This window comes from Pituophis catenifer, unplaced genomic scaffold (genome assembly GCF_029215685.1).
Source record: "Pituophis catenifer annectens isolate HBS135680 unplaced genomic scaffold, rPitCat1.0.hap2 SCAF_14, whole genome shotgun sequence".
NCBI lineage: Eukaryota > Metazoa > Chordata > Lepidosauria > Squamata > Colubridae > Pituophis > Pituophis catenifer.
In genome coordinates, this window is record NW_027256894.1 from 21,329,466 (window position 1) to 21,353,942 (window position 24,477).

General features: G+C 46.2%; 1 protein-coding gene and 1 long non-coding RNA gene across 2 annotated transcripts in view; both read right to left on the reverse strand.

Annotated features, from left to right (window-relative positions):
* Window positions 1–4,989, reverse strand: part of LINGO1 (leucine rich repeat and Ig domain containing 1) — an 87,044-nt gene extending 82,055 nt beyond the window's left edge. The window contains exon 1 of the mRNA XM_070953457.1: window positions 4,849–4,989. Within this exon, the coding sequence (XP_070809558.1) occupies window positions 4,849–4,989 (141 nt within the window). The remainder of the gene's footprint in view (window positions 1–4,848) is intronic.
* Window positions 4,990–5,025: 36 nt separating this feature from the next.
* The window catches only part of LOC139323905 (uncharacterized), a 188,406-nt gene continuing 168,954 nt past the window's right edge, over window positions 5,026–24,477 (reverse strand). The window contains exon 4 of the long non-coding RNA XR_011601027.1: window positions 5,026–5,109. This is a non-coding gene — a long non-coding RNA (uncharacterized lncRNA). The remainder of the gene's footprint in view (window positions 5,110–24,477) is intronic.

Genomic DNA, 24,477 nt, shown 5'->3' on the forward strand with positions numbered 1-24,477 from the left:
GGCTAATAAATTTAATAAATAATAATACACTGAAAACTTGATGAATAATTGGTAGAAACTCAGAAGTTTCTTCTGAAGGAGATTAAAAATATATATATATTTCTAGAAATGGAGAAGGGGGGCAAATTTTGAGGCCCTGTCAGAATAATAGACTTGGAAGGGACCTTGGAGGTCTTCTAATCCAACCCTCTACTCATTGCAGACAAATGGTTATCCAACCTCTTCTTAAAAACTTCCAGTGTTGGAGCATTCACAACTTCTGGAGGCAACTTGTTCCACTGATTCATTGTTCTAACTGTCAGGAAATTTCTCCTTAGTTCTAAGTTGCTTCTCTCCTTGATGAGTTTCCACCCATTGCTTCTTCTCCTGCCCTCAGGTGCTTTGGAGGATAGCTTGACTCCCTCTTCTTTGTGGCAGCCCTTCAAATATTGGCAGACTGCTATCATGTCACCCCTAGTCCTTCTTTTCATTAAACTCGACATGTCCAATTCCCATAAACGCTCTTCATATGTTTTAGCCTCCAGCTCCTTGATCATTGCAACTCATTTTTGCTAATATATATATATATGATTGCATTTGGCCCCAAGAACAGCCAACTTGCTGGATCTAGAAAAGCATTTGTTTAGCTTTATGTTAGATTTATTTATCATGCACAACTTGTCACCTTTTGAAAAGTACTCTTCTCAGGCTGTTCTTCCTACAGATGAAATCTGACAAGTGGGAGACACTGCAAATGTCACTCTTAACAAGACGCCGCGTATGTGGTATGGATCTTGTGGCTGTGTTAGATCATTATTTCTGGAGATGCCCTTTGTATTCAAAGAAGAAAGAGAGAAAATGGCAGATCATTGGGAGTTAAAGTTAATATACTGGGTAATTTAAGAGGAGACAATCTGGGTTTTTTTTGTCCTTGGTGATCAATTCATTGAAGGGATCAATGAATCCTAGTTCTATCGAAACAAGGAAGTTACCAAAGAACATCCTGCTACTAAATTAAAAGGCAGCCATTCTGAGTTTTTGTACCTGGGTGGGGGGGGGGATGGGGATCTTGAATGCAAAGAAATGTACAAACATAGAACAGAAGTCTCCAAATTAAATGTTTCCTCCTATAATCCCTGGAAGCTTATTGCTGTTAGAGCAAAGGAGCACAGCTGGAAGGTTGTATGTTTCCTCCAATTCTTAAATAAATCCCCTGGATGTTTCCAAGGGCTGGTGTTAATCTGGAATTTTTAATGTGACAGAAGGAGAAGTTATTAAACAGAGGGGAAGGAATAATATCAGCCGAATGTAATTCATTTCCATTCTTTTCCATTTGAACTTTGAAAGTGGGTCAGGAGGGAACATTTCTCCTGGCCCTGCCCACTGCGGGGAGGGCAAAACTCTGCAGAAATTTTGCATGACCCTCCGCTTCCGTTGGAGACGCAATGGTTTTGACCTGTGCAGAATGCAGAATAACAGCCTGATAAGAGGCTGGTGGCGCAGCAGACTAATAGCCTGTTATTAACATTCAGCTGCCTGCAATTACTGCAAGTTCAAATCTCCCCAGGCTCAAGGTCGACTCAGCCTTCCATCCTTTCTAAGGTAGATAAATTGAGGACCCGGTTTGTGGGGGCAATAAGCTGACTTTGTATAAATATACAAAAGTATGAAGGCTATTGCTTAACGCATTGTAAGCCGCCCTGAGTCTCCGGAGAAGGGCGGCATATAAATTAAAGCAAAAAACAAAACAAAAAACAAAACAGAGTCGGAAGAGATCTTGGAGGTCTTCTAGTCCAACGCCCTGTTCAAGTAGGAGACCCTAGACCCATGATGGCGAACCTATGGCATGCGGAGCCATATCGGTGGGCACGCAAGTGTTGCCCTAGTTCAGCTCTGGTGCACATGCACGTGCTGGCCAGCTGATTTTCGGGCTTTCTGGGCCCACTGGAAGTCAGCAAATGGGACGTATCTGGCCTCTGTGGGGGTGGGGAAGGCCATTTTCACCCTCCCCAGGCTCCTAGAAAAGTTCTGGAGCCTGGAAAGAGTGAAAAACGGGCCTTCTGGACCCACTGGAAGTCAGCAAACGAGCCATTTCTGGCCTCTGGAGGGCTTCCAGGGTGGTGGGGAAGGCTGTTTTCGCCCTCCCCAGGCTCCAAGAAAGCTTCTGGAGATGAAACTCAAATATTTTAGCCACCTAATGAGAAGGAAGGACTCACTGGAGAAGAGCCTAATGCTGGGAAAGATTGAGGGCAAAAGAAGAAGGGGACGGCAGAGAACGAGGTGGCTGGATGGAGACACTGAAGCAGTCGGCATGAGATTAAATGGACTCCAGAGGATGGTAGAGGACAGGAAGGCCTGGAGGAACGTGGTCCATGGGGTCGCGATGGGTCGGACACAACTTCGCAACTAACAACAACAGTTTGGTACTCAACTTCTTTGAAACTCATTGAATTTGGTACTCAGCACATTTTGATGTGAAAATTTTGTCCCGGTACTCATTGTTTGTTTGGTACTCAATGCATAAGCTAGAACTTGTTGGTGTCAGCTGCCTTCTGACTCACTACATTATTCCTTATGGGGAAAAATTGTTAGGTACTCATCGTTTTCGGTACACATCACATCTCCCGGAACCAACTAATGATGAGTACTGTGGAACCACTGTAAATTGAGAAATACCTGAATATTCGAGCCATATCAACAAAACCTTGAAATGAAGGTAGATTACAATCTGGTACTAGGGGACTCTGGGGGCAGCCTTCCCACAAGACTGGGATTTGTAGCTCAGATTAATTTAGATGAGCGCTTAACTTAGTAAAAGTCAGCTTCTTAAATTAAAAGAATGAGGCTCACTGGTAAAACCCAAAGTCTGAATTATAGGATCACAGAGCTGGAAGAAGACATTTGGGTCATTGGTTAAATTGCTTTGTTCCTTCCATTTACATCAAACTCCACTTCTGGAGACTCTCCTTGACAGGTGGGTATCAGTTTCCGCTTGAAACAAATCCTACAGCTCAGCTCTTCAGCTATTCTTAGTACGGAGGTTTTTCTTACTGTGCAAATATGATCTGCCCTCCTGTCACTTAAAGCCATTATTCTGGATGTCTGAGATTCTGGGATGATGGAGAACTGGTTGCTGCCTTCTTCTGTCAGACATGCCTTTGAGGAGTTGAAGGGTACAACGACAATCATATCCCACTTTTGCCTTCTTTTCACAAGGTTATGCATACCTTCTGTCCAGTGGTGAAATCGCCTTTCACCTTTCAGCCCCAATCCAGGAGCCCTCCCTCCCACATGCTGGGGTAGACTAGGTGTCTCGATCAAAAAACACTTAATCTCTCCCTTGGCTCAAGATGATGAAGGGAGGAGAACTTGTGGCTCAGAGGTTAATACAACGGTAAAACATGCAGGCGGCCCAAGTTCAAATCCAAGAAAGGGTATAGCTAACTGATGAGAGCTAAATAGCTTGAAATAGATCTATACTAGTCTCCCTTTATTTATCAGCAAAATATAAATTTTATATATATATATATGTATATATATGTTTTGATGGCGAACTTCTGGCATGCTTGCCACATGCACATACATGCACGCGCATTCCGGTTTGGGCACTTGGTGCCGAAAAGTTTTGCCATCACTGGTCTAGATGCTTCATAGCCCATGGGCCCTGTTCTACTAAAATATAGTTCTATTTACTCTGCCTTTTCCGTGGCACTCATTTCTTTAGGCTTCGAGACAGTTCAAAAGGGCACAGAGAACAAGCCAGAATAGAGAGCGGAAGAACGCAGATAAAATGAGCTGTTAGAGGGAAACTCTCCCAGGAGAAGAGACAAAATGCGATTTTGGAGCCGTTGATGTGATTATGCTCGCTCGCATTTCCCAGTTATGCAGGTAACTTAATCAAGGCCACGGAGTCACCGTTATATCAAGCAGCTTCAAGATGAAAGCATAGACTTGCCAGTATTCTGGATGAAGTTTGTGTTTGGGGAAAATATTGCTTGGTTCCCGAAGTGGAGAAATGTTCATTTAAAATGCTGCTAGTTATGTTGCATAGGCAACTCACCTGACTGGGATTTACAGTCAGCCCTTAATTTGCAATCATTTGTTTAGCAACCATTCAAAGTTACAATGCTCCTGAATTACAATTGGCCCTCACACTTACTGTATGTTTTTATATTTGAATATTGAATTTTATGTGTTTTTTATCGTTGTGAGCTGCCCTGAGTCCTTTGGGAGAGAGGGCGGCATACAAGTTTAATAAAATAAAATAAATAAATAAATAAATAAATTATGACCGCTGCAGCATTCCCCACAGTTGCGCGATCAAAATCCAAGGCTTGACAACTTGGAATGAATTTGTGATGGTTGCAGCTTTCCAAGGCCACGTCATCATCACTTGTGACCTTCCCAGCTGGCTTTGGACAAAGAAAGTCAATGGGGGAATCCGGGTTCGCCTAATGACTATGTGACTCACTTAACAACTGCACTGATTGCTTAACAATTGCGGCAAAAAAGGTTGTAATGCTGGGCACGAGTCTCTTTACAACTATCTTGTGGAGAAGGAGGAGGTTGAGAAGAAGAAAAGGAGGAGAAGAAGAAGGAGGCAAAAAGAAGGAGGAGGAGGAGGAGGAGGAGAAGGAGGAGGAGGAGGAGGAGAAGAAAAGGAGAAGAAGGAGAAAAGGAGGAGGAGGAGGAGAAGGAGGAGGAGGAGGAGGAGAAGGAGGAGAAGAAAAGGAGAAGAAGAAGAAAAGGAGGAGAAGAAGAAGGAGGCAAAAAGGAGGAGGAGGAGGAGGAGAAGGAGGAGGAGGAGGAGAAGGAGGTGGAGGAGGAGGAGGAGAAGAAGAAGAATCTGATGGCAGATCTGTTCCTTACTTTCTGGTGGACACGCTTACAGTCTTGTTGTTTCCTCTTCCCACATTTCTGCCACGTTGTCGCTTTTCCATCTCTTGGCTGGGTTATTAGCTTTACAGCCATTGTCTTGGATGTGAGCAGCTCTGGTGCTTCAAGGGACATATTTCTTTCCTGACAATTTTGTAGATCTTCTGCTGTATGAAACTGACACTACAATTATTAGGTTTTACAGCTTCGCCTCATCTTTATTCAAAGAAAACAGACACAGCTTTTGCTGGGGCTCTACAATGAGACAGAGAAAGAGAGAGAGAGAGAGAGAGGGAGGGAGGGAGGGAGGGAGAGAGAGAGAGAGAGAGGTAGGTTAGATGTAGATGTTCCTGTACACAATGCCAGCTATTGTGTAGAACAGGGCTAGGGACGGACATACACACATACACCCCCCATATTATCTATCTATCATCTATCTATCATCTCCCTCCCTCCCTCCCTCCCTCCCTCCCTCCCTCCCTCCCTCCCTATCTATCTATCTATCTATCTATCTATCTATCTATCTATCTATCTATCCATCTATCCTGTTTCCCCAAAAATAAGACATCCCCTGATAATAAACCCGATCGGGCTTTTGAGCGCATGCACTAAAATAAGCCTTCCACCAAAAATATTTAAACACAGAGCTGGAAATCAGGTAAGATGGCAAGAGGAGCCCCATCTTGCTCCACATGCCCCAAAAATAAGCCAAGTGTTTATTTCGGGGTTCAAAAAAATATAAGACAGGGTCTTATTTTCGGGGAAACACGGTATCTATCTGTCTGTCTGTCTATCTCATCTGTCTCTATTTATCTCTTTCTCATCTATATCTATCTGTCTGTCTGTCTGTCTGTCTGTCTGTCTATCTATCTATCTATCTATCTATCTATCTATCTATCTATCTATCATCTATCATCAATCTGTCATCTATCTATATCTACTGTATATCTATATCATCCATCCATCTTCTCTCATCATGTTTGCCTATCATCCACCTTCCTACCTACCTACCTACCTACCTACCTACCTACCTATCCAATCTCCATCTCCATCTCCCTCCCTCCCTCCCTCCCTCCCTCTCTCTCTCTCTCTCTCTCTCTCACACACACACACACACACACACACAATTTACATCTGTCTAACCCACAGCTCTGGGAATTCCTAGCACTCTGCCATGCAAATCCTTACCTGGGTCTGATTCTGCTTAGCTTTCTAAGATCAGGCAACTCTAGCTAGGTGCTGCCACCAGCTGTAGGCTGAAGGTAAAACCTTCTCCCCCAGTCAGACTTGATTCATGTGAATTCCTGATAACTTCATAAAGACATCCATCTACGGTCACAATATACAGTCCTTTGTCACTAGGGAGATATTTTTTTGCTGCCAAAATAATGAGCACCCACCACTCCGGGAGGCAGGCTATTCCACTGACTAATTGTTCACACCATCGGGACGTTTCTCTTTGGTTCTGGGTAGGATCTCCCTATGAGGAGCTTCCACCCATTTCTTCTTCTCCTGCCTTCAGGTGCTTTGGAGAATAAATTGCCCCCCTTCTACCCTGTGATAGTCCTTCAAGTATTGGAAGAGTGCTACCATGTCACCCCTAATCCTGCTCTTTGTTAGTCTAAACATACCTAGATTAACAGATTAACAGAGGTGGAAGGGACCTTGGAGGTCATCTAGACTAATCCCCCAGCTAAGTAAGAGACCCTAGACCATTTCTGACAAATGGCAGTCCAGTGTCTTCTTGAAAGCTTCCAGTGATGAAACTCCCACAATTTCCGAAGGCAACTTCTGTTCCATGGGTTGATTGTTCTCACTGTCAGAAAATGTCTCCTTATTTCCAGGTTGAATCTCTTCTTGATCAGTTTCCATCCATTGTTCCTTGTCTGGCCTTCGGGTGCTTTGGAGGATAGCTTGACCCCCTTCCTCCTCTCTGTGGCAGCCCCTCAAATATTGGCACACTGCTATCCTGTCTCCCCTGGTCCTTCTCTTCACTAGACTATCCAGGCCCAGTTCCTGCAACCATTCATCGTATGTTTTCACCTCCAGCCCCCTAATCAGTGGTGGGTTGCCCCTGGTTCGGACCGGTTTGCAAGAACTGGTAATAAAACCAGCGGGAGGCTCCGCCCACTGACCCAGAAATCATCATAGGTGATCTGCGCATGTGCAGAAGAGTGCGTGTGTGTGCGCGATGCGAACCGGTAGTAAAGATAAGTAGAACCCACCCCTGCCCCTAATCATCTTGGTTGCTCTTCTCTGCACTCTTTCCAGAGTCTCAATATCTTTTTTAAAGTGTGGTAACCAAAACTGGATGCAGAATTCTAGGTGTGGTCTTACTAAGGCTTTAGAGAGTGGCATTAGTACCTCCGTTGTTCTTGACTGTATCCCTCTGTTAATGCAATTTAGGATTGCATTGGCTTTTTTGGCTGCCGCTGCACACGGCTGGCTCATATTGAATTGGTTGTCCAATAAGACTCCGAGATCCCTCTCACAGTTACCTTGTTTCCTTCTCCCTTCATCATACTCATGGTTTGCACGCCCAGAGAAATGGACAACTTGAGTGGCTTCAAATATGGCCGCACACTCCTTGCATACAAAGCTGAACCTCATGTGGGGAGCCCATCAAGCTGCCCAGCTGGACGAAGACTTATCTGCTGTCTCTCTGGTGTTAGTTACATGTTGACTTTATGGATCATAGCTAGTTGAGGGTGACTGGGTCCGTGCTTTTGGGGGGGTTAATTGCACATTAACCATCTGCTGGTGTGCCAGCGAAACTGCCTTCGTTCCGGGCAATTAATGCTACCTGAGTTTGGCCATTAGAAGGTTTTATGCTGGGATCCACAGGTAACCGAGAAGTCAGGGGGAAAATGGCTCGCTGGTGTCTTTCCCGCATTAGGGCAGTCACTGCTGACAATAGAAAGCAGATGTAGAAGATGGAAATTGCTTCCTAGCTGGCACATCTGAGAAATGCATTTGCTTGGCAGGGGTGAAATAAAGAGCAGCGGAGAGTCGTGCAAAGTAGCTTCATTAGAAGTCTGGCTAAGAACGAAATTTTGCTGGCTGGAGTCAACAGCATCTCTGGAATGCAGCCTGGTGCTGACCTAGGATTCCTAGAAGGTTCAGGATGGGGAGCATGGGGCCATGGGAGGATTTGGAGATCTGGAAGAAGAACATCCTGAAGGAGTCGCTGATGTTTTCTCCTCTGGGTTCAAAGGCAGCCCTTCTTGTTTTCCTCCCAGGGTGGAACTGTGATCAGATTTTCTGGTCAAACAATTGGGTCACCAAATCCAATTGTTGCTTTCCCCTTTGCTTGATGGCAGGGTTATTCGGATCAAGGATGGGCCCCTTAGAATCTTCCTTAGTCAACAGTTATACTGTGTTTTAAGATAGCTCGTTTTCTTCCCTGTTTTGTAGCACATAAGACCCACCACCAAGATTCTAGCTTTTCACAAGAGCTGCTGTGGATGTGGTCGGGGTGAGCATACCAAGCAAATCTGCTTGGAGTTTTGGATGATATTTAATAGATCCTTCCTGCCTCCCTGTTGGCGAACTCCCAGTTAAAGTGGAAGGAGGAGTCAAGCGAGGGCCTAGTTTGGAATCCTTGCGCAGCCACAAGCAGCATCAGCTTGATCTCCTCCAAGATCCCTGAAGCTTTATCTGGCCATTCCCAGGGAAAGGCAAGCAGCCTGAGTAGATTCTTGTAACATAAACAGTAGGTAATAAAGTTACTGATTTTCATTATTCGCACACTGGCTCTAGTTGCTGGCACCGAGTTGCATGAAACCAGCAGCAAATCACTGCGCAACGAAGACACGACAGCCCATTGGGGACCAATGTCCTACTGGAAGGGTTGGTCTTAAAAAGACTTCTTCCTGTCACTGCCTGCCATAGCAGCGATGACACCTGCTCGGCTACAAATCATTTCCAAGGCTGGCATTTGTCTCTGGCACTGAGATTGAAAATGCAGGACAAAAGGGGAGAGTGTTCATTTGACAGGAGTCCAACATTTGGAGACATTTCAGCAAGGCTTGGCCAGATGCTGGGAGCAGGGCTCTGTGGTACTTTCTGTCTCTGCACTGGGGCATCTGCATGCAATATGGAGAACAAATGGAACAAAAAAAACCCCAACAACGATTGAACAAAACTGTTCTCGGCCTCTCTCTCTTCTGCCTCCCCTCTCCCCTTTCCATCCTCTGCATTTGAACAATCCCAGCAGGGCAAACAAAGGAGATAAAAAGAGCTTTTCCTGCCTGGTTTTTCGTGCAGAACGATAGAGGTGAGAAGACAACAAGAAAAATGGCGACAAGGGCATCGTTGGCAGAGGGGCAGGGTAGCCCTGTAGGAATACAGGCTACAATCAGGACCAGAAAGTCCATTGCTGACCGAGGAGGCCAATTTTACAATCTTTTTTTGGGGCACCATCGTCAAATGAATAACTATAGTCATTAAATGAATCACATTTAATTAAGCGAATTTGTCTCCTCCACATTGGCTTTCCTCGGAAGCTCTCTGGTAAGGCTGAAAACAGCCATCACATTAACCCCCAGGATACAGCAATTGTTATAAACACAAACTGGTTGCCATGTGCCAAAATTATAGTTGCACGACAGTAGGGATGTTGTGATGGTCGTAAGGCCAAGGACTAGTCATAAATCACCTTTTTTAGGGCTGGGATAACATCAAGCCGTCTTTTAAAAAAAAAATTCATTTCTCAATCAAGCCTGGTGTTTCTTAACAGTCTCCGAGTAATAACCAGATTGCGCCCTGCTCAGCTTTGCCCGTTCAAGCCAAGACAGACGAGTCCTTTGATAAATTGGGTTTCTTTTATTTATAGAGCCCCATTTGCCGCCTCCTTCCTCTTTCTTGTCAAAGCTTCATGCGCAAATTGGGCGCAGAAGTTTCAGCCTGACATCAAAGATGGCTCTTTCGAGTTAAAGGGAATCGTTGAATAAGTAGAATATGTAGCATCCGTTTGATTGCTCTATCAGATGGGGCATTTTGCTCCCACCATGTCAGCAGTATAAGTGTCTTACACTGGCCCGACTCGGAGGAAATAACTCATTACTCAACGCGGTACTGAACTTGGGCCTGGTGGCTCAGCAGACTAAAAGCATTGTGATTAACACCAGCTGTCTGCAATTACTGTAAGTTCGAACCTCACCAGGCTCAAGGTTGACTCAGCCTTCCATCCTTTCTAAGGTGGGTAAATTGAGGACCCAGTTTGTGGGGGCAATAAGCTGATTTTGTATAAATATAGAAAAGGATGAAGGCTATTGCTTAACGCATTGTAAGCCGCCCTGAGTCTCCGGAGAAGGCCGGCATATAAATCAAATAAAAAAAAATAAAAAAAACCTTCATCCACGGTTATCACTGCCTTAACAAGGAAATTGGGTTTTGATTAAGAGCAATGCATCAGTCGGGATGACAAACCCTGGGTATAAAGCAGTGGTGAAATCTAATTTTTTTCCCTACCAGTTCTGTCAGTGTGGCTTGGTGGGCGTGGCTTGGCTTGGTGGCAGTGGTGAAATTCAAAATTTTTTACTACCAGTTCTGTGGGCGTGGCTTGGTGGGCGTGGCAGGGGAAGGATACTGCAAAATCCCCATTTCCACCCCACTCCAGGGGGAAGGATACTGCAAAATCTCCATTCCCACCCCACTCTGGAGCTAGCCAGAGGTGGTATTTGCCGGTTCTCCAAACTACTCAAAATTTCCACTACCGGTTCTCCAGAACCTGCTGGATTTCACCCCTGGTATAAAGATAACTTATGGGTTCCCACCTGGTTCTGCTGTGTTCCAGGCCCTGTGCGACAAAAAAGGCACATCAAACTTTCCCATCAAGATTCACATGGCATCTTGAGCCATCAAGGAGACCCCAAAACCCACGGCTCTTTGGCCTAATCAAACTTAGCAGGTGATATGAATATACTTCCTAGATCTTTAAGTATCTTGGTTAGATGTGTCACGTTGAGTAGTCCTGATGATGGTTGATGTGAACATTCAGGCACTGTCCTCCCTGGTTAGGTTTCAACGAAAGGAATATTTGCTGTGACACGGCCTTCCCGGTTGTACGAACGATCCACAAAGTCCTGGGCTCACTTGCTCCTCACTTCCTAAATGCAACCGTCAACCGTGAAGTTGGCCGAACCGTGGCCATTTTCTTTTGGTTGTTTTTCTCTAGGGAGGTTTCTCTTCTCACGGCTTCAGGGCTGACACAGCCTTGGAGCGAAGGGGCCAGGGAGTGGGGGTGTAGAGATAGCTGGGGTGTTGTAGCAGGGGTGAAATGCTCCCAGTTCGGCCCCTTTCGGCCGAACCGGTAGCAATGACGGCCGGTGGTTTGGAGAACCAGTAGCGATGGGAGCTCAAGACTCCACCCACCCAGTCGTTGTTACTTCCTGGTTTTACCCTCTGTGCATGCGTAGAAGGGTCTAAATAAAATTCTTTCCCCTAGGAATCAAGGACGTTGGGGCAAGTGTTCGACTGGTGGAGACTTGAGGTCACCTAGCAACTGGGCTGCATGCTGATTGGACCATGTGACTGGAGACTCTGGGGAGGGGGAAGTGACAAAGTTTTATTTTTAATTGGGTGTAAAACCGGCGGCAACTTAGAGCCAGTTTTCCACCAAGTCTGTGCCAATTTGCTATGTCCCAATAAAATGTTCTTTAAGGAATTTGCTTGCCTCGGAGTTCTTATTGAATGGGATGTATTACCTGGAACCTTGACAGCAACATTGCTTTGCTACTAGGAAGTGAACGCAGTAGGAGAGATTATAGGTAAAATACCAAGAACAAACGATCAACACAGTTGAGATTTCCAAAGATACAGGACCAAATCTACCCCCTTTTCTTTCTGAGTCACCTCTCCATTTTCCTTCCAAATTTCCCATCACCTGGTCCCAATCCTGAGCTGGAAAATGTGGTAGACCTTTTAAGGAAGGACTTGGCTTCCATGCATCTTGGGTAGCCTGAGACCCATCTGAAGTGAAGGATGGATGTTACTCAGGTAACCCAGATGTTTCTAGCCAAGATAGCACAGCCCTCAAACATTCTCAGGCACAATTTATTATTTCCCTCTACCTGCAGATTGGGAAAAAAAAACCCCTGCTTTAATGATAATTGTACAGCTTCCGTATTTACAGAAAGCAGCTAATCCGCCACTACCCAGTGTGTGAAGCTATAAATATGGATTCTCTGTGTGTGTGTAAGGCTGTGGTGTGTTCCCAATTCTCTTAGGCAGTGTGAAACTTAATCTAAGCAGGTGATTGCAGCACAGACGGCCTGTGGAATGCCAAAAAGGACTGGCCATTGGACAGATTCACCACAAGGGCCCTTAAATGAATTTTTGAGCGCCAAATGAACTCGGCGGGATGAATACAATTTGATCCTTAAATGAGAGATCTGGATATGGTATTGACCTCTGAGGAGACTACTCATTTGCAGCTTTCCATTCTGTAGGTTAACTTGGACTCCTGCCTGGACCTTCCTAACCTCACCCCTCATGCTAGCCACGGAGGCAGAACACGCGTGTTTTCGAAGCCCTGAAGGACAAAAAGCTAGCCACAATGCTGTCTCTTGCTTGCTTGTGTACAAGAAAAAAAAAATCTGTAAGTTTTTCACTGTAACAACATTGCCAAAAAGGCATTAAGGCTTGTTAACCTAATCTTGTGTAGCTTCTTCTCTGGTAATATTGTCCTACTAACTAGAGCATACAAAACCTTTGCCAGACCAATTCTTGAATACAGCTCATCTGTCTGGAACCCGCTCTGCATATCGGATGTAAATACAATTGAGAGAGTCCAGGGATATTTTATGAGAAGAGTCCTCCATTCTTCTACCCGCAATAAAATCCCTTATGCCACCAGACTTCAAATTTTGGGCTTAGACAACTTAGAACTACGTCGCCTTTGGTCTGACCTAAGCTTAGTACACAAAATTATCTGCTACAATGTCCTACCTGTCAATGACAACTTCAGCTTCAACTGCAACAATACATGAGCACACAACAGATACAAACTCAAGGTGAACCGCTCCAAAATTGATTGCAGAAAATACCACATTGACCACAGAGTGGTCAATGCCTGGAATGCACTACCTGACTCTGGGGTTTCTTCCCCAAACCCCCAAAACTTTAACTTTAAACTGTCTACTGTTGACCTCACCCCATTCCTAAGAGGTCTACGCAAACACATGCACGTGCATTCCGGTTTGGGCACTCGGTGCCGAAAAGGTTTGCCATCACTGAACTAGGCTCTCTGTGTGTTTGTGTGTGCGTTTACACGCACCAGCTCACCCCCACTGAGCTGCCTATCTATACTTTTTATTCTTTTGGCTATTCTGGTCTCCCCCGTCCGTATCTCATCAAAGAAGATGGATCAGTTTCATTTTTCATTTCATCTTTTTCAATAAAATGTCATCTTCCTTCTATCCTGTCCAGGCCAAATGCAATAAATACAGTTATTTCCAGCCCAGGAAGGATTCGGCATGTCGCTGGTGAGGACTCCATTAAAAGACCGAAAAAAGCACAGAGGGGGTCACTTGAGGTCAACTTTGAAAAACCGGAGACCGAGGCTAGATTTTATTTTTCCCAGAGTGATGATGCAAATCACAAAACTCAGTTTCATTTTCCCCACACACATTGGAGGGTTTGGAGTTTTGAAGGTTTGAAGAATCAGGAGGCCGTGAGTTCGATCCTCAGTAGAGGCAGATATTTCTCTCTCTGGGCATGTTGAGAATAGATCTGCTGAATATAACTCCGCATTGGCAACAGGAAGGGCATCCGGTCATTAAAACACTCCGCTAGCTCCATTCTCTTGCCCCGACTCCACCCCACAAGGGATGATGGGGTCATTAAATGAAGAAAATGATGATGATGATTGGAAGGTTTGGAGTTTCCAACACTGTTGCAGAGGCCGTCAGGGGCCACAAAACGTGCCAAGCATTGTGTGGCACCTCCAGGGCAAACACATTCGTTATCTTTTGTGAATCACGGTTCAGCTCATCAAAAGCACGTGATGAATTGAGCTGTGGGTGATGGAAACTTAACCATTTTCAATTTGTTAGCTGCTACGTGGCCTCCAGGATTTTTTGCTTGCTTCCCAAATTTGCATTTTTGACAACTCAATGCTTTTCTGTCACGTTGACTAAATGTGGACGAACCTGATTAGCATTCAACAACGTCTCCTGTTTCCTTCAGTTCCATAACTCTTGGAATCGGTGCAATCTCTACCTCAGATTAAAGAGTTTCATCCCAGGACAGGAGTGGGCAAGTAGGGCACCTTTATGACCCGTTGGTGATGGTGAACTTGGCTTGATAGATCCAGAACGTTCTGAGGCCTCTAATTTTTCTCAAGGAGGCCTCCAACAACGGAGTGTTTTTGCTTGGAGACACCTACCATTCTTCTTCTTCTTCTTCTTCTTCTTCTTCTTCTCTTCTTCTTCTTCTTCTTCTTCTTCTTCTTCTTCTTCTTCTTCTTCTTCTTCTTCTTCTTCTTCTTCTTCTCCTCCTCCTCCTCCTCCTCCTCCTCCTTCTCCTTCTTCTCCTCCTTCTCCTTCTCCTTCTCCTTCTTCTGCCATATCTGTCATTGGACGTTGGCGATCATGTTGGCGATCCTATTTTTATCCGCAGCTGCACGAAAAAGGGTCCCTTAGATTTTGAAGCCATGAGGTTCTTCTTACGCCTGGACCTCATTTGCCTTTAATCTTTCCCTGGAGGATTAAATGGAGGATGCCGTATTTTTCCGGGTGTCCGAAATATTCTAACTTTCGCTTTTTAATGGCTTTGATGCAGGGGTGAAATCCAAAATTTTTCTCTACCAGTTCTGTGGGCGTGGCTTGGTGGGTGTGGCAGGGGAAGGATATTGCAAAATCTCCATTCCCTCCCTTCCTGGGGGAAGGATATTGCAAAATCTCCATTTCCACCCCACTCTGGGGCCAGCCAGAGGTGGTATTTGCCGGTTCTCTGAACTATTCAAAATTTCCACTACCGGTTCTCCAGAACCTGTCAGAACCTGATGAATTTCACCCCTGCTTTGATGGTTTCCCTTGGCTTTCTGAGACAGCTTATCACCTCCTCATTTCTGATTTTGATTCTGACACCTACCATGGCTCCTGCCATTTTCAAACTTCTTTCAACCAGCTCTTCTTTGGTAGTTTGAGTGGGAAGCTAGCTAGTCTTGGTTCCTTCCTTAAAACCCACACCCTTAGAAAGTGGAGCTGCCATCCACGTCAGCAAACGTTCTGCTGGGAAGTGGTAGCTGGGAGTTAAATTTTTTCAGGTTAGTGGAGACGAGAGATTTTTACTACCTTTTATCCCCAAGCTGTTAAATATGTATGGAAGTGGCCATACCAGAGATGTACTTAAATCACTGCCGAAGTGGAATTTTAAATCCCCCTCTTTTTTCTCCCCCTCTAACGATGGAATGTATTTTTTCCTCCATATCTCCAGGTGATATATACCTCCAAAGAGACGTCAGAGAATGGAAGAAACGTTCGACTTTGAAGTATCCTCCTTTGCACCGGCCACACAAAATGCTGCTCTTGTCTGTAATCCAGCTAAAAGGCAAGGCAGATCACGAGAACTCCATCCCCGTTATGGCTCGATCTGCCCAGGAACAAAGTGCGGCGCCAGGAAGTAGCGGCCAGGTGGCTTATGGGTCAAAAAGGGTTGGCAGAAGAAGAAAACAGGTGAAATCCAAGGGTGGAATTCTTTCTTGCCCTTCCTTTTTTAAAATGGCAAACTTACAAGGTGAATCGACTCCTGGGGGTTCGGCAGGGTTCGCGCAATCCTCTAGCCAAGGATCGCCGGGATTCAGCGAACCCCCAAATGCCACCCCTGGCTGGCCACGCCCACCCCACCCCGCCCCTCCTACCCCACCCCGCCCCTCCCAGGAATCTCCACACAGCCCGTTCATCATTCCAGGTAAGTGCAGGGGCTGCACGGAGGGCCTGGGAGGGCAAAAAACGGGCCTACCGGAGCAGTGGTGGGTTGCCCCCGGTTCGCACCGGTTCTATAGAACTGGTAGTAAAACCGGTGAGAGGCTCCGCCCACCAATCCCGACATCATCAGAATGCTTCTGCGCATGTGCAGAAGAATATGTGTGCACGCGAACCCCATTGCGAACTGATAGTAAAGATAAGTAGAACCCACCCCTGTACTGGAGGTTCTGGAAGTCCGGAACCAGGCCTGTTTCCAGCCTCCGGAGGGCCTCCGGACCGCAGGGGAAGCTGTTTTTGCCCTCCTGGAGGCTGGAGGGAACCCTCCGGAGGCTGGGGAGGATGAAAAATGTCCTCCCCACCATGGCGCAGGCAGCTGACTAGGCCACGCCCACCATGGCCACGCCGACCCAGCAAAGGGTCCAGCAAACCCATTGCTATAGGATCTGAATGCCCCCCCCGAAGTGAATCCTTGTACAACACTGCCCAAAGCCAACTCATGGATCATCCGTGCAGGAGGAGAGACCCAGGAGTGCCACTGAAGGCAAGTCCATGCAGGGGAAAAGAAAATAAAAACTTTTCAGAAGAGAAGAAGTTTGGGAAACCAGTCTGCTAATCTCCAAGCCATTAGAACAGATTTGTCCTCACCGGCACACCTACGCACTCCTTGGCATTCATTTGCGTTTGGACTAGCTGGATTGTTAAATGGGACTCCCACACATCCTGTGCCACCTCCCTGCTTGGTATCTGCCAGCATTTGTTACGCGGCGTCCTTCCATTCACACTCGCTAATGCACACGTCTCCCCCACCCCTTGTGCTCAGTCCCAGAAACATGGATCTCGTTTCTACCTATAAGAGTTCACCGGATCGGGCAGATTTAGAATCAAGGAGATCTGGGGACGTCTAGGGAGATTCTCAATCCTCCAGGCCCTGGTTGTCCCAAAGGTGCTTTTTCAAGAGGGAACTGGACTTTCTCGTTTTTTCTTTGAAGACGTTTCGCTTCTCCTCCCAGGAGCTCCTTCAGTTCTGTAGCTTAAAGGCTAGCTCGCTTAAGAACTGAAGAAGCTTCTGGGATGAGAAGCGAAACCTCTTCAAGGAAAAACCAAGGAAGTCCAGCTGACTCCTGAAAAAAAACCTTTGGGACAACCATGACCTGGATGACTGAGAACCTCTGTAGATATTTAGCTATATGCCCTTTGCAGTGGTGGGTTTCAAAAATTTTTACTACCGGTTCTGTGGGTGTGGCTTGGTGGGCGTGGCAGGGGAAGGATACTGTAAAATCTCCATTGCCACCGCACTCCAGGGGAAAGATACTGCAAAATCCCCATTTCCTCCCAATCAGCTGGGAATTGGGAGGCAGAGAATAGATGGGGGGGTGGGGGCAGTCAGAGTTTTTACTACCGGTTCTCCGAACTACTCAAAATTTCCACTACCGGTTCTCCAGAACTGGTCAGAAGCTGCGGAAACCCACCTCTGGCCCTTTGCGATGAACACCCTTTGAACGGTGGGGGAATATGAACGGATTTCCAGAAAAATTGCAGACGACAGGAACCATTTGCACTTCAGTTTGAGATGCAGGCAACCCAAACTCATTCACCAACAGCCCACACCTGTGTCCAACACTGAAGGGAGCCAGGGCAGAAAAATATCTTGCAGCCAAGAAGGCTCCACACCCATTTGCACCAATCAGGTGACCCTGAGGACACAGACAAACCTCCAAGAGCTTCAACGTCTCTCTAAAAGGATGCAAATGACTGTCTGCAAGGAGTATAAATCCTTCTCTTCCCCACCATCCAGTCAGAGCCGAAGAAGCTTCTTGGATGAGAAGCGAAATGTCTTCAAAGAAAAAACAAGAAAGTCCAGTGGCTTCTTGAAAAAAGCACCTTTTGGACGAGGTCTGGGGACCAAAATATGTATTTAATTCCATGGTTTAAGGAGCCCCAAGACTGGTCTTTCTTTGATTACAAAGCTACTGTACAAGTAGTTCTCAACTTATAACAGTTCATTTAGTGACTGAAGTTACAACATTACTGAAAAAAGTGACTTATGACCGATTTTCACGCTTACAACCAGGACCGCATTCCCCCATGGTCACCACGTGTTCAAAATTCAGATGCTTGGCAGCTGACTCATACTTATGACAGTCACAGTGTCCCGGGGTCGACCTTCTAACAAGCGAAGTCAACGGGGAGGCCCGATTCACTTAATGACTGTGTGACTAATTTAACAAGTGGCATGATTTAACTTAAGAACCGTGGCAGGAATGGTTGTAAAATGGAGCAAAACCCACTTTGCAAAACATCTCACTTAGCGATGGAAATTTGGGGCTCAATTGTGGTCGTACGTCGAGGACTACCTGTATTTAACAAAAGTGACATCGGAGAGAGAGAGAGAAGGTGGAATATTTGTGGGGATGGAACTTGACTTTGGCTGCTGGAGACGAAGCCAGAGCTGCGGGGGACAACTGCTCTTCCATCCATTGAATTCTTGCATTGGTTCGCCAGAGATTAATTTTAATAAGCTGGCTTTAATAGCCGGTTTAATTTTAATATGAACCTTGCAATTCAGCCAGGTGGAAGGCGAAACTGGAAACCTCAAGCCAAGTTGAGTAATGAAGGTTTCTAAGACTAGATATTGATGTTAACTTCTCCAGAGGATGATCCATCGAGATGATATTAAAAGGTATGATAGAGAGGACAGAATAGTGGAGGTTAGAATAGAAGAGAATAACAGAGTTGGAAGGGACCTTGGAGGTCTTCTAGTCCAACCCCCTGCTTAGGCAGGAAACCCCACACCACTTCAGACAAATGGTTATCCAATCTCTTCTTAAAAAACTTGGAGCATTCACAACTTCTGGAGGCAAGGAGTTCCACTGATTCATTGTTCTGTCAGGAAATTCCTCCTTAGTTCTAAGTTGCTTCCCTCCTTGATTAGTTTCCACCCATTGCTTCTTGTCCTGCCTTCTGGTGCTTTGGAGAATAGCTTGACCCCCTTCTCTTTGTGGCAGACCCTCAAATATCGGAAGACTGCCATCATATCACCCCTAGTCCTTCTTTTCATCAAACTAGACACACCCGCAGAGGTGGGTTTCATCAGGTTCTGACCAGTTCTGGAAAACTGGTAGCGGAAATTTTGAGTAGTTTGGAGAACCGGTAAATACCACCTCTGACTGGCCCCCTCCCCATCTATTCTCTGCCTCCCGAGTCCCAGCTGATTGGGAGGAAATGGGTATTTTGCAGTAACCTTCCCCTGGAGTGGGGGTGGGGGGGAATGGAGATTTTACAGTATCCTTTATATGGTTTATATGGTTCTTCAATGTAACGAAAAATCTCTCCAATTCTGTGGTCTGTCAACTCGGAAGTATTCAATATTCATTGCATGCGATTCTCCGTTTCTTTCTTAGAAATGGACAATTTTTAAACCGAGTAGCCCGCAGGGAAAATATATTTAAAATGATCTTCTTAAACCATTTAAGTCGCAGGGACGTTTTTCCCAGAAAAGCATTTGTGCTGTTTATCAATACTCACAGAAATATTAATATCGCACAGTTTTGGTTATTGTCTTAGGCAGAGGTGAAATCCAGCAGGTTCTGACAGGTTCTGGAGAACCGGTAGCAGAAATTTTGAGCAGTTCGGAGAACCGGCAAATACCACCTCTGGCTGGTCCCAGAGTGGGGTGGGATGGAGATTTTGCAATAACCTTCCCCCCAGGAGTGGAGAGGGAATGGGGATTTTGCAGTATCCTTCCCCTGGAATGGGGTGGGAATGGAGATTTTGCAGTATCCTTGCCCTGCCACACCCACCAAGCCAAGCCCAGAGAACCGGTAGTAAAAAAATTTGGATTTCACCACTGGTCTTAGGGCAAAAGACACCTCAAATGACACATGTAGACTTTTATCCCTGTCAATTTCTGCCCAATTTCCTCCTCTGCAATCTTAGGGAAGCAGAGGGAATTTCAAAACAAAAATACAAATAAAAATGCTTATGCATCAACCCTTTTTCTGGAACTCCTTTCAAACGGAGAGAAAACGCTTGGTAACTTTTTGAAGTGTTGTCGGAATATTTACTTTTGTAATTTTCCCCTCCCTTGTTTTTCCCTTTAGTGTGGCTTAACACCTATTAGTGTGTCGGGAGGGAAAGGAGGAAGAGGAAGATTCCGGTCTCACCGATTAATTACAATTACGCATCAAATTATAAGCGATGCCACCCTCCCTTCTTCTCCCCTGCCAAATCCACTCCAAAGTAGACCAGGGAGGGGAAAAAAAAAAAGGAACAGGAGAAAAGAAAGAAAAAAGTGCATTATTTTGTCAGCAAAAATCCCTTTCACGGAGGCTGAATTATATTTAATGCACGGAAACCAACATTATGCAAAAAGCACGGAGGGAAAAAAAAAAATAACCGTTGCAGCCTGACCCAGAGCCATTGGGCTCCTACTGTTATTAATCCTGAGTGACTTCAATTAGCTGTAAAATAGCTCTGAATACGGAGGGCAAAGATGTTTTGCCTGGATGATGGGAGATTACAGTTAATCTGCCCTTGTGGTTTCCAGGAGCAGTTAAACAACTTCCCAGAGGAATCCGCCTTGAGCAGGAAAATCAAGATGGACTCCCGAGACCCCTTAAAGGAGGAACGCATCGATTCTGGCAGGAGATTTTGTGGCTAATGTGGACCTCAACCGATGTATAGAGGGTCATCCTGAGATAGCAATGTGCAGCTATAGGTCTCCTTTTCCTCCTCCTCCTCCTCCCTTTCCCTCTTCTTCTTCCTCCTCCTCTTCCTTTTCCTCCTTCTCCTTCTCCCGTCCTCCTCCTCTTCTCATCTACCTCCTCCTCCTCATCTATCACCTCTTTCTCCTTCTCCCTCTCCCTTTTCTCCTCCTCCTCCATCTCTTTCTTCTCTTTCTCTTCCTTCTCCCTTTCCCTCTTCTTCCTCTTCTTCTTCCTCCTCCTCCCTCTCCTCCTCCCTCTCCTCCTCCTCTTCCCCTCCTCATCTATATCCTCCTTCTCCTTCTCCTTCTCCCTCCTCCTCTTCATCTCCTCCTCCTCCTCTTTGTCTTCCTTCTCTTCTTCCTCCTCCTCATCTATCTCCTTCTCCTTTTCTTCCTTCTCCCTTTCCCTCTTCTTCCTCTTCTTCTTCCTCCTCCTCCCTCTCCTTCTCCTTCTCCCTCCCCTTCCTACTTCCTCTTCTCTTCGTCTTCCTCCTCTTCCTCCTGCTCCTCCTCCTCTATCTCCTCCTCCCCTTTCCCTCCTCCCCCTCCCCCCTTTGTCCTTTTTCTCCCCCCTTCCTTTTTGAATGATCACTGAAAAGAGGCCATCGGTAGCCACAGCCTACCTGTCCTCCACTCTTTGAGCACTAATGGAAGGGGGAAACCCCCCCCCCATTTCTGATTTTGGATAACGGAGGTTGGGAAAGAGACAGGTGGGAGAATCCCTGGGTTTATGGACAGGAAGGCCTGGAGGAACGCTGTCCAATGGGGTTGCGATGGGTCAGACACAACTTCGCGACCAACAACAACGACATAAACTGCCATGGCCCGTTTCCCGTACCACATGAAACTCAGGGTAATGCGGTGACCCCCGAAGCCTTCTTGGAGGAAACAAGGACTCGGATCGGTAAACAAGGTATTTAAAAATATCAAAAACAAGGTATTTAAAAATATCAAAAGCACACCTTCCCCGCCTCCCTCACACTCTTAAGTGACTCAAGGAAGGTGTTAGGAAAGTCACTCTCTCTGCCGAGATGTCAGATTGACACCATTTGCTGGAGAAGACCGGAGCAAAGCACATCAAGAATCCCTCGTGTGTGCTTCTCTTTGCACTGGGGCTACACATTAAAAGCTTTTCAATTGGCTGCAGAGACCCTTTGATGTGCATCTTCTAATTCTCGCCCGAGTTCCCTTGCTTTGCTGCCTTCATCCTGGCCAGAAACGGCTCTTGAAAAATGTCGAGGTGGCCCTGCCCTCTCCAGGCTCAATGGTGGCATGGAGAGCCTTCCAAGGCCACCTGGACGTGCCCGGAAGACGTCTCTCTACTGAGCCAACGAGCAAAGTCCTTCTCCAAACGATCAGGGCCTCAACGCTCCCCCTTCGGAAACTCAGGCCTTCCATCAAGGCATTGGGAAAAACCCTTGCACGGAAGACAATCCTATTTTCTTTTCCCTCCCTTCTCTTGCATCTTTGGCGCTAATTAGTAGATTGCAAACCTCTGGGGAGAGAGAACGTGCTACGATATCTCCCAGGGATTTATGTTTACGTTCTTTGCAAAGAGTCCCATTCACAGATAACTGCTACTATTAATTTAACTGCGGCGTGTTTGAATGCACAGCCGAACACCAATTGTATCTACTATCTGCAAGCCTGGGGAAAGTGAAGGAATGCCATTCCGTGCCTGCCTTTAAATAAGCTTGCCCTAATTTGCGAAGTCCCAATCGATGGATAGGTCAGGAGGCAGCTGTTTGTCAGACAAGGCATCTCTTTGGATTTTGGGACATGCTTTGGGGAGCTTCTGGGGCTACGGGGTGGGGTGAGGGACACTGTCCCTGCTTTTAAAGGGAAGAGGGTGGGGATTCCTGGTTTGGTTATGCTTTGACATTATCTTGTTGTGATGGCAATCCTCATGGAGGTCAACCACTCTGCATGCCTCCCTCAGCTTGGATAATGCTCGGGTCGACATTGAGGAAAGGAAGATGAAAAAGGAAAAGAAAGAAAGGAAACAAGAGGGAGGGAGACGGGAAGAGGAAAAGGGAAGAGAAGGGGAGGGTAGGATAGGAAAGGAAAGAAAGAGGAGGAAGGAGGAAGAGAAGGGAAGGAAGAAAGGAAGGAAAGAAAGAAGGGACGAGGAAGGAAGGATAGATGGAAGAAGGGAAGAGGGAAAGGAAGAGAGGGGAAGGTAAGGGAGTGTGGGGGGAGGTGGAGAAGGAGGGAAAGAAGGAAGGAAAGAAAGAAGGGAGGAGGAGAAGAAAGAAAGAGAAAGAAAGAAAGGAGGAAGGATAAATGAAGGGAATAGAGGGAAAGGAAGGGAGTGTGGGGAGAGGTGGAGAAGGAGGGAAAGAAGGAAGGAAAGAAAGAAAGAAGGGAGGAGAAGAAAGAAAGAAAGAAAGAAAGAAAGAAAGAAAGGAGGAAGGATAGATGGAAGGTAAGAAGGAAAGGAAGGGAGGGGAAGGGAAGGGAGTGGGGGGTGGATAAGGAGGAAGGAAGGAAGGAAGGAAGGAAGGAAGGAAGGAAGGAAGGAAGGAAGGAAGGAAGGAGAAACGTCAGAGATGTTGGCTCCAAGCCAACTGCCTGAGATTTTCTTTCGTTCCCCCAAAGGAGCTCTAATGCCTTTGCTGGATGAACCTGTTTAAATGCCTCAATATTAACTCTCATTCAACAGTTCCTCCTTCAGCCCCAGGAGAGATGGAACCGAAGGCACGTGCTTCCTTCCCCCCCACCTCCTTTCTTTTTTCTTTCTTTCGAGCTGCTGGCTTCAGAATTCTCCACTTGATGATTTCTCTCTTTTAAAATGCATGGCTTCCCCTTTTGAATGGAAAAGACTCTGAGTGGATGGCCCTGGGTGTGGGGGGACATTTGTTGCATAAGAAAGGAGCCGGTGCTGATTTTGTAAGCCTCGCCTGAATCTCCGATCCCTGGGGGTGGGGGGGTGGGGGGGCTGGAGAGGGGGGAGTCTAAACAGCCCTCCACTTATTTAAATCCTAGCAAAAAACCCAAAAACCTCTGGCTTGAATTTGCATTTGGTTCTTTGCTGGTCCCCCTTGCTTGGGGTAATAGTAGAATTCTTATTTAATCCTCTTAATTTTAAACATTTGGTATTCACTTTTTTTTTTTAATCCTTTTATGGCATCGTCAGCGGCCTGGAGTCGCTGTGACAGTGAGGTGGCCAGCATAAAATTTTAATAAATAACTACATAAAATAAAGACATAATCGACCATAGAAACTCTCTTTTCCAGGTGCTCCAATTGAACCAATAAATAGGGAAGGGCAGAATTCACTAAGCGAGTGTCTCAGCTGATTTGGGAAGAAGAAGCAGGAGGAGGGGGAAGAGGGAGAGGAAGAGGGAGAAGAAGAGGAGGAGGAAGAAGAATAGGAGGAAGAAGAAGGAGAAGGAGGAGGAGGAGGAGGAAGAAGAAGAGGAGGAAGAAGAGGTGGAGGAGGCAGAGGAGAAAGGAGGAGAGGAAGATGAGGAAGAAGGAGAAGAGGAAGAAGAAGAGGAGGAAGAAGAAGAGGAGGAAGAAGGAGGAGAAGGAGGAAGAGGAAGAGGAAGAAAAGGAGGAGGAAGAAGAGGTGGAGGAGGCAGAGGAGAAAGGAGGAGAGGAAGATGAGTAAGAAGGAGAAGAGGAAGAAGAAGAGGAGGAAGAAGAAGAGGAGGAAGAAGAAGGAGAAGGAGGAGGAGGAGGAGGAGGAAGAAGAAGAGGAGGAAGAAGAGGTGGAGGAGGCAGAGGAGAAAGGAGGAGAGGAAGATGAGGAAGAAGGAGAAGAGGAAGAAGAAGAGGAGGAAGAAGAAGAGGAGGAAGAAGGAGGAGAAGGAGGAAGAGGAAGAGGAAGAAAAGGAGGAGGAAGAAGAGGTGAAGGAGGAGGAAGAGGAGGAAGGAGGAGAGGAAGAGGAGGAGGAGGAGGAGGAGGAGGAGGAGGAGGAGGAAGAAGAAGAAGAAGAAGAAGAAGAAGAAGAAGAAGAAGAAGAAGAAGAAGAAGAAGAAGAA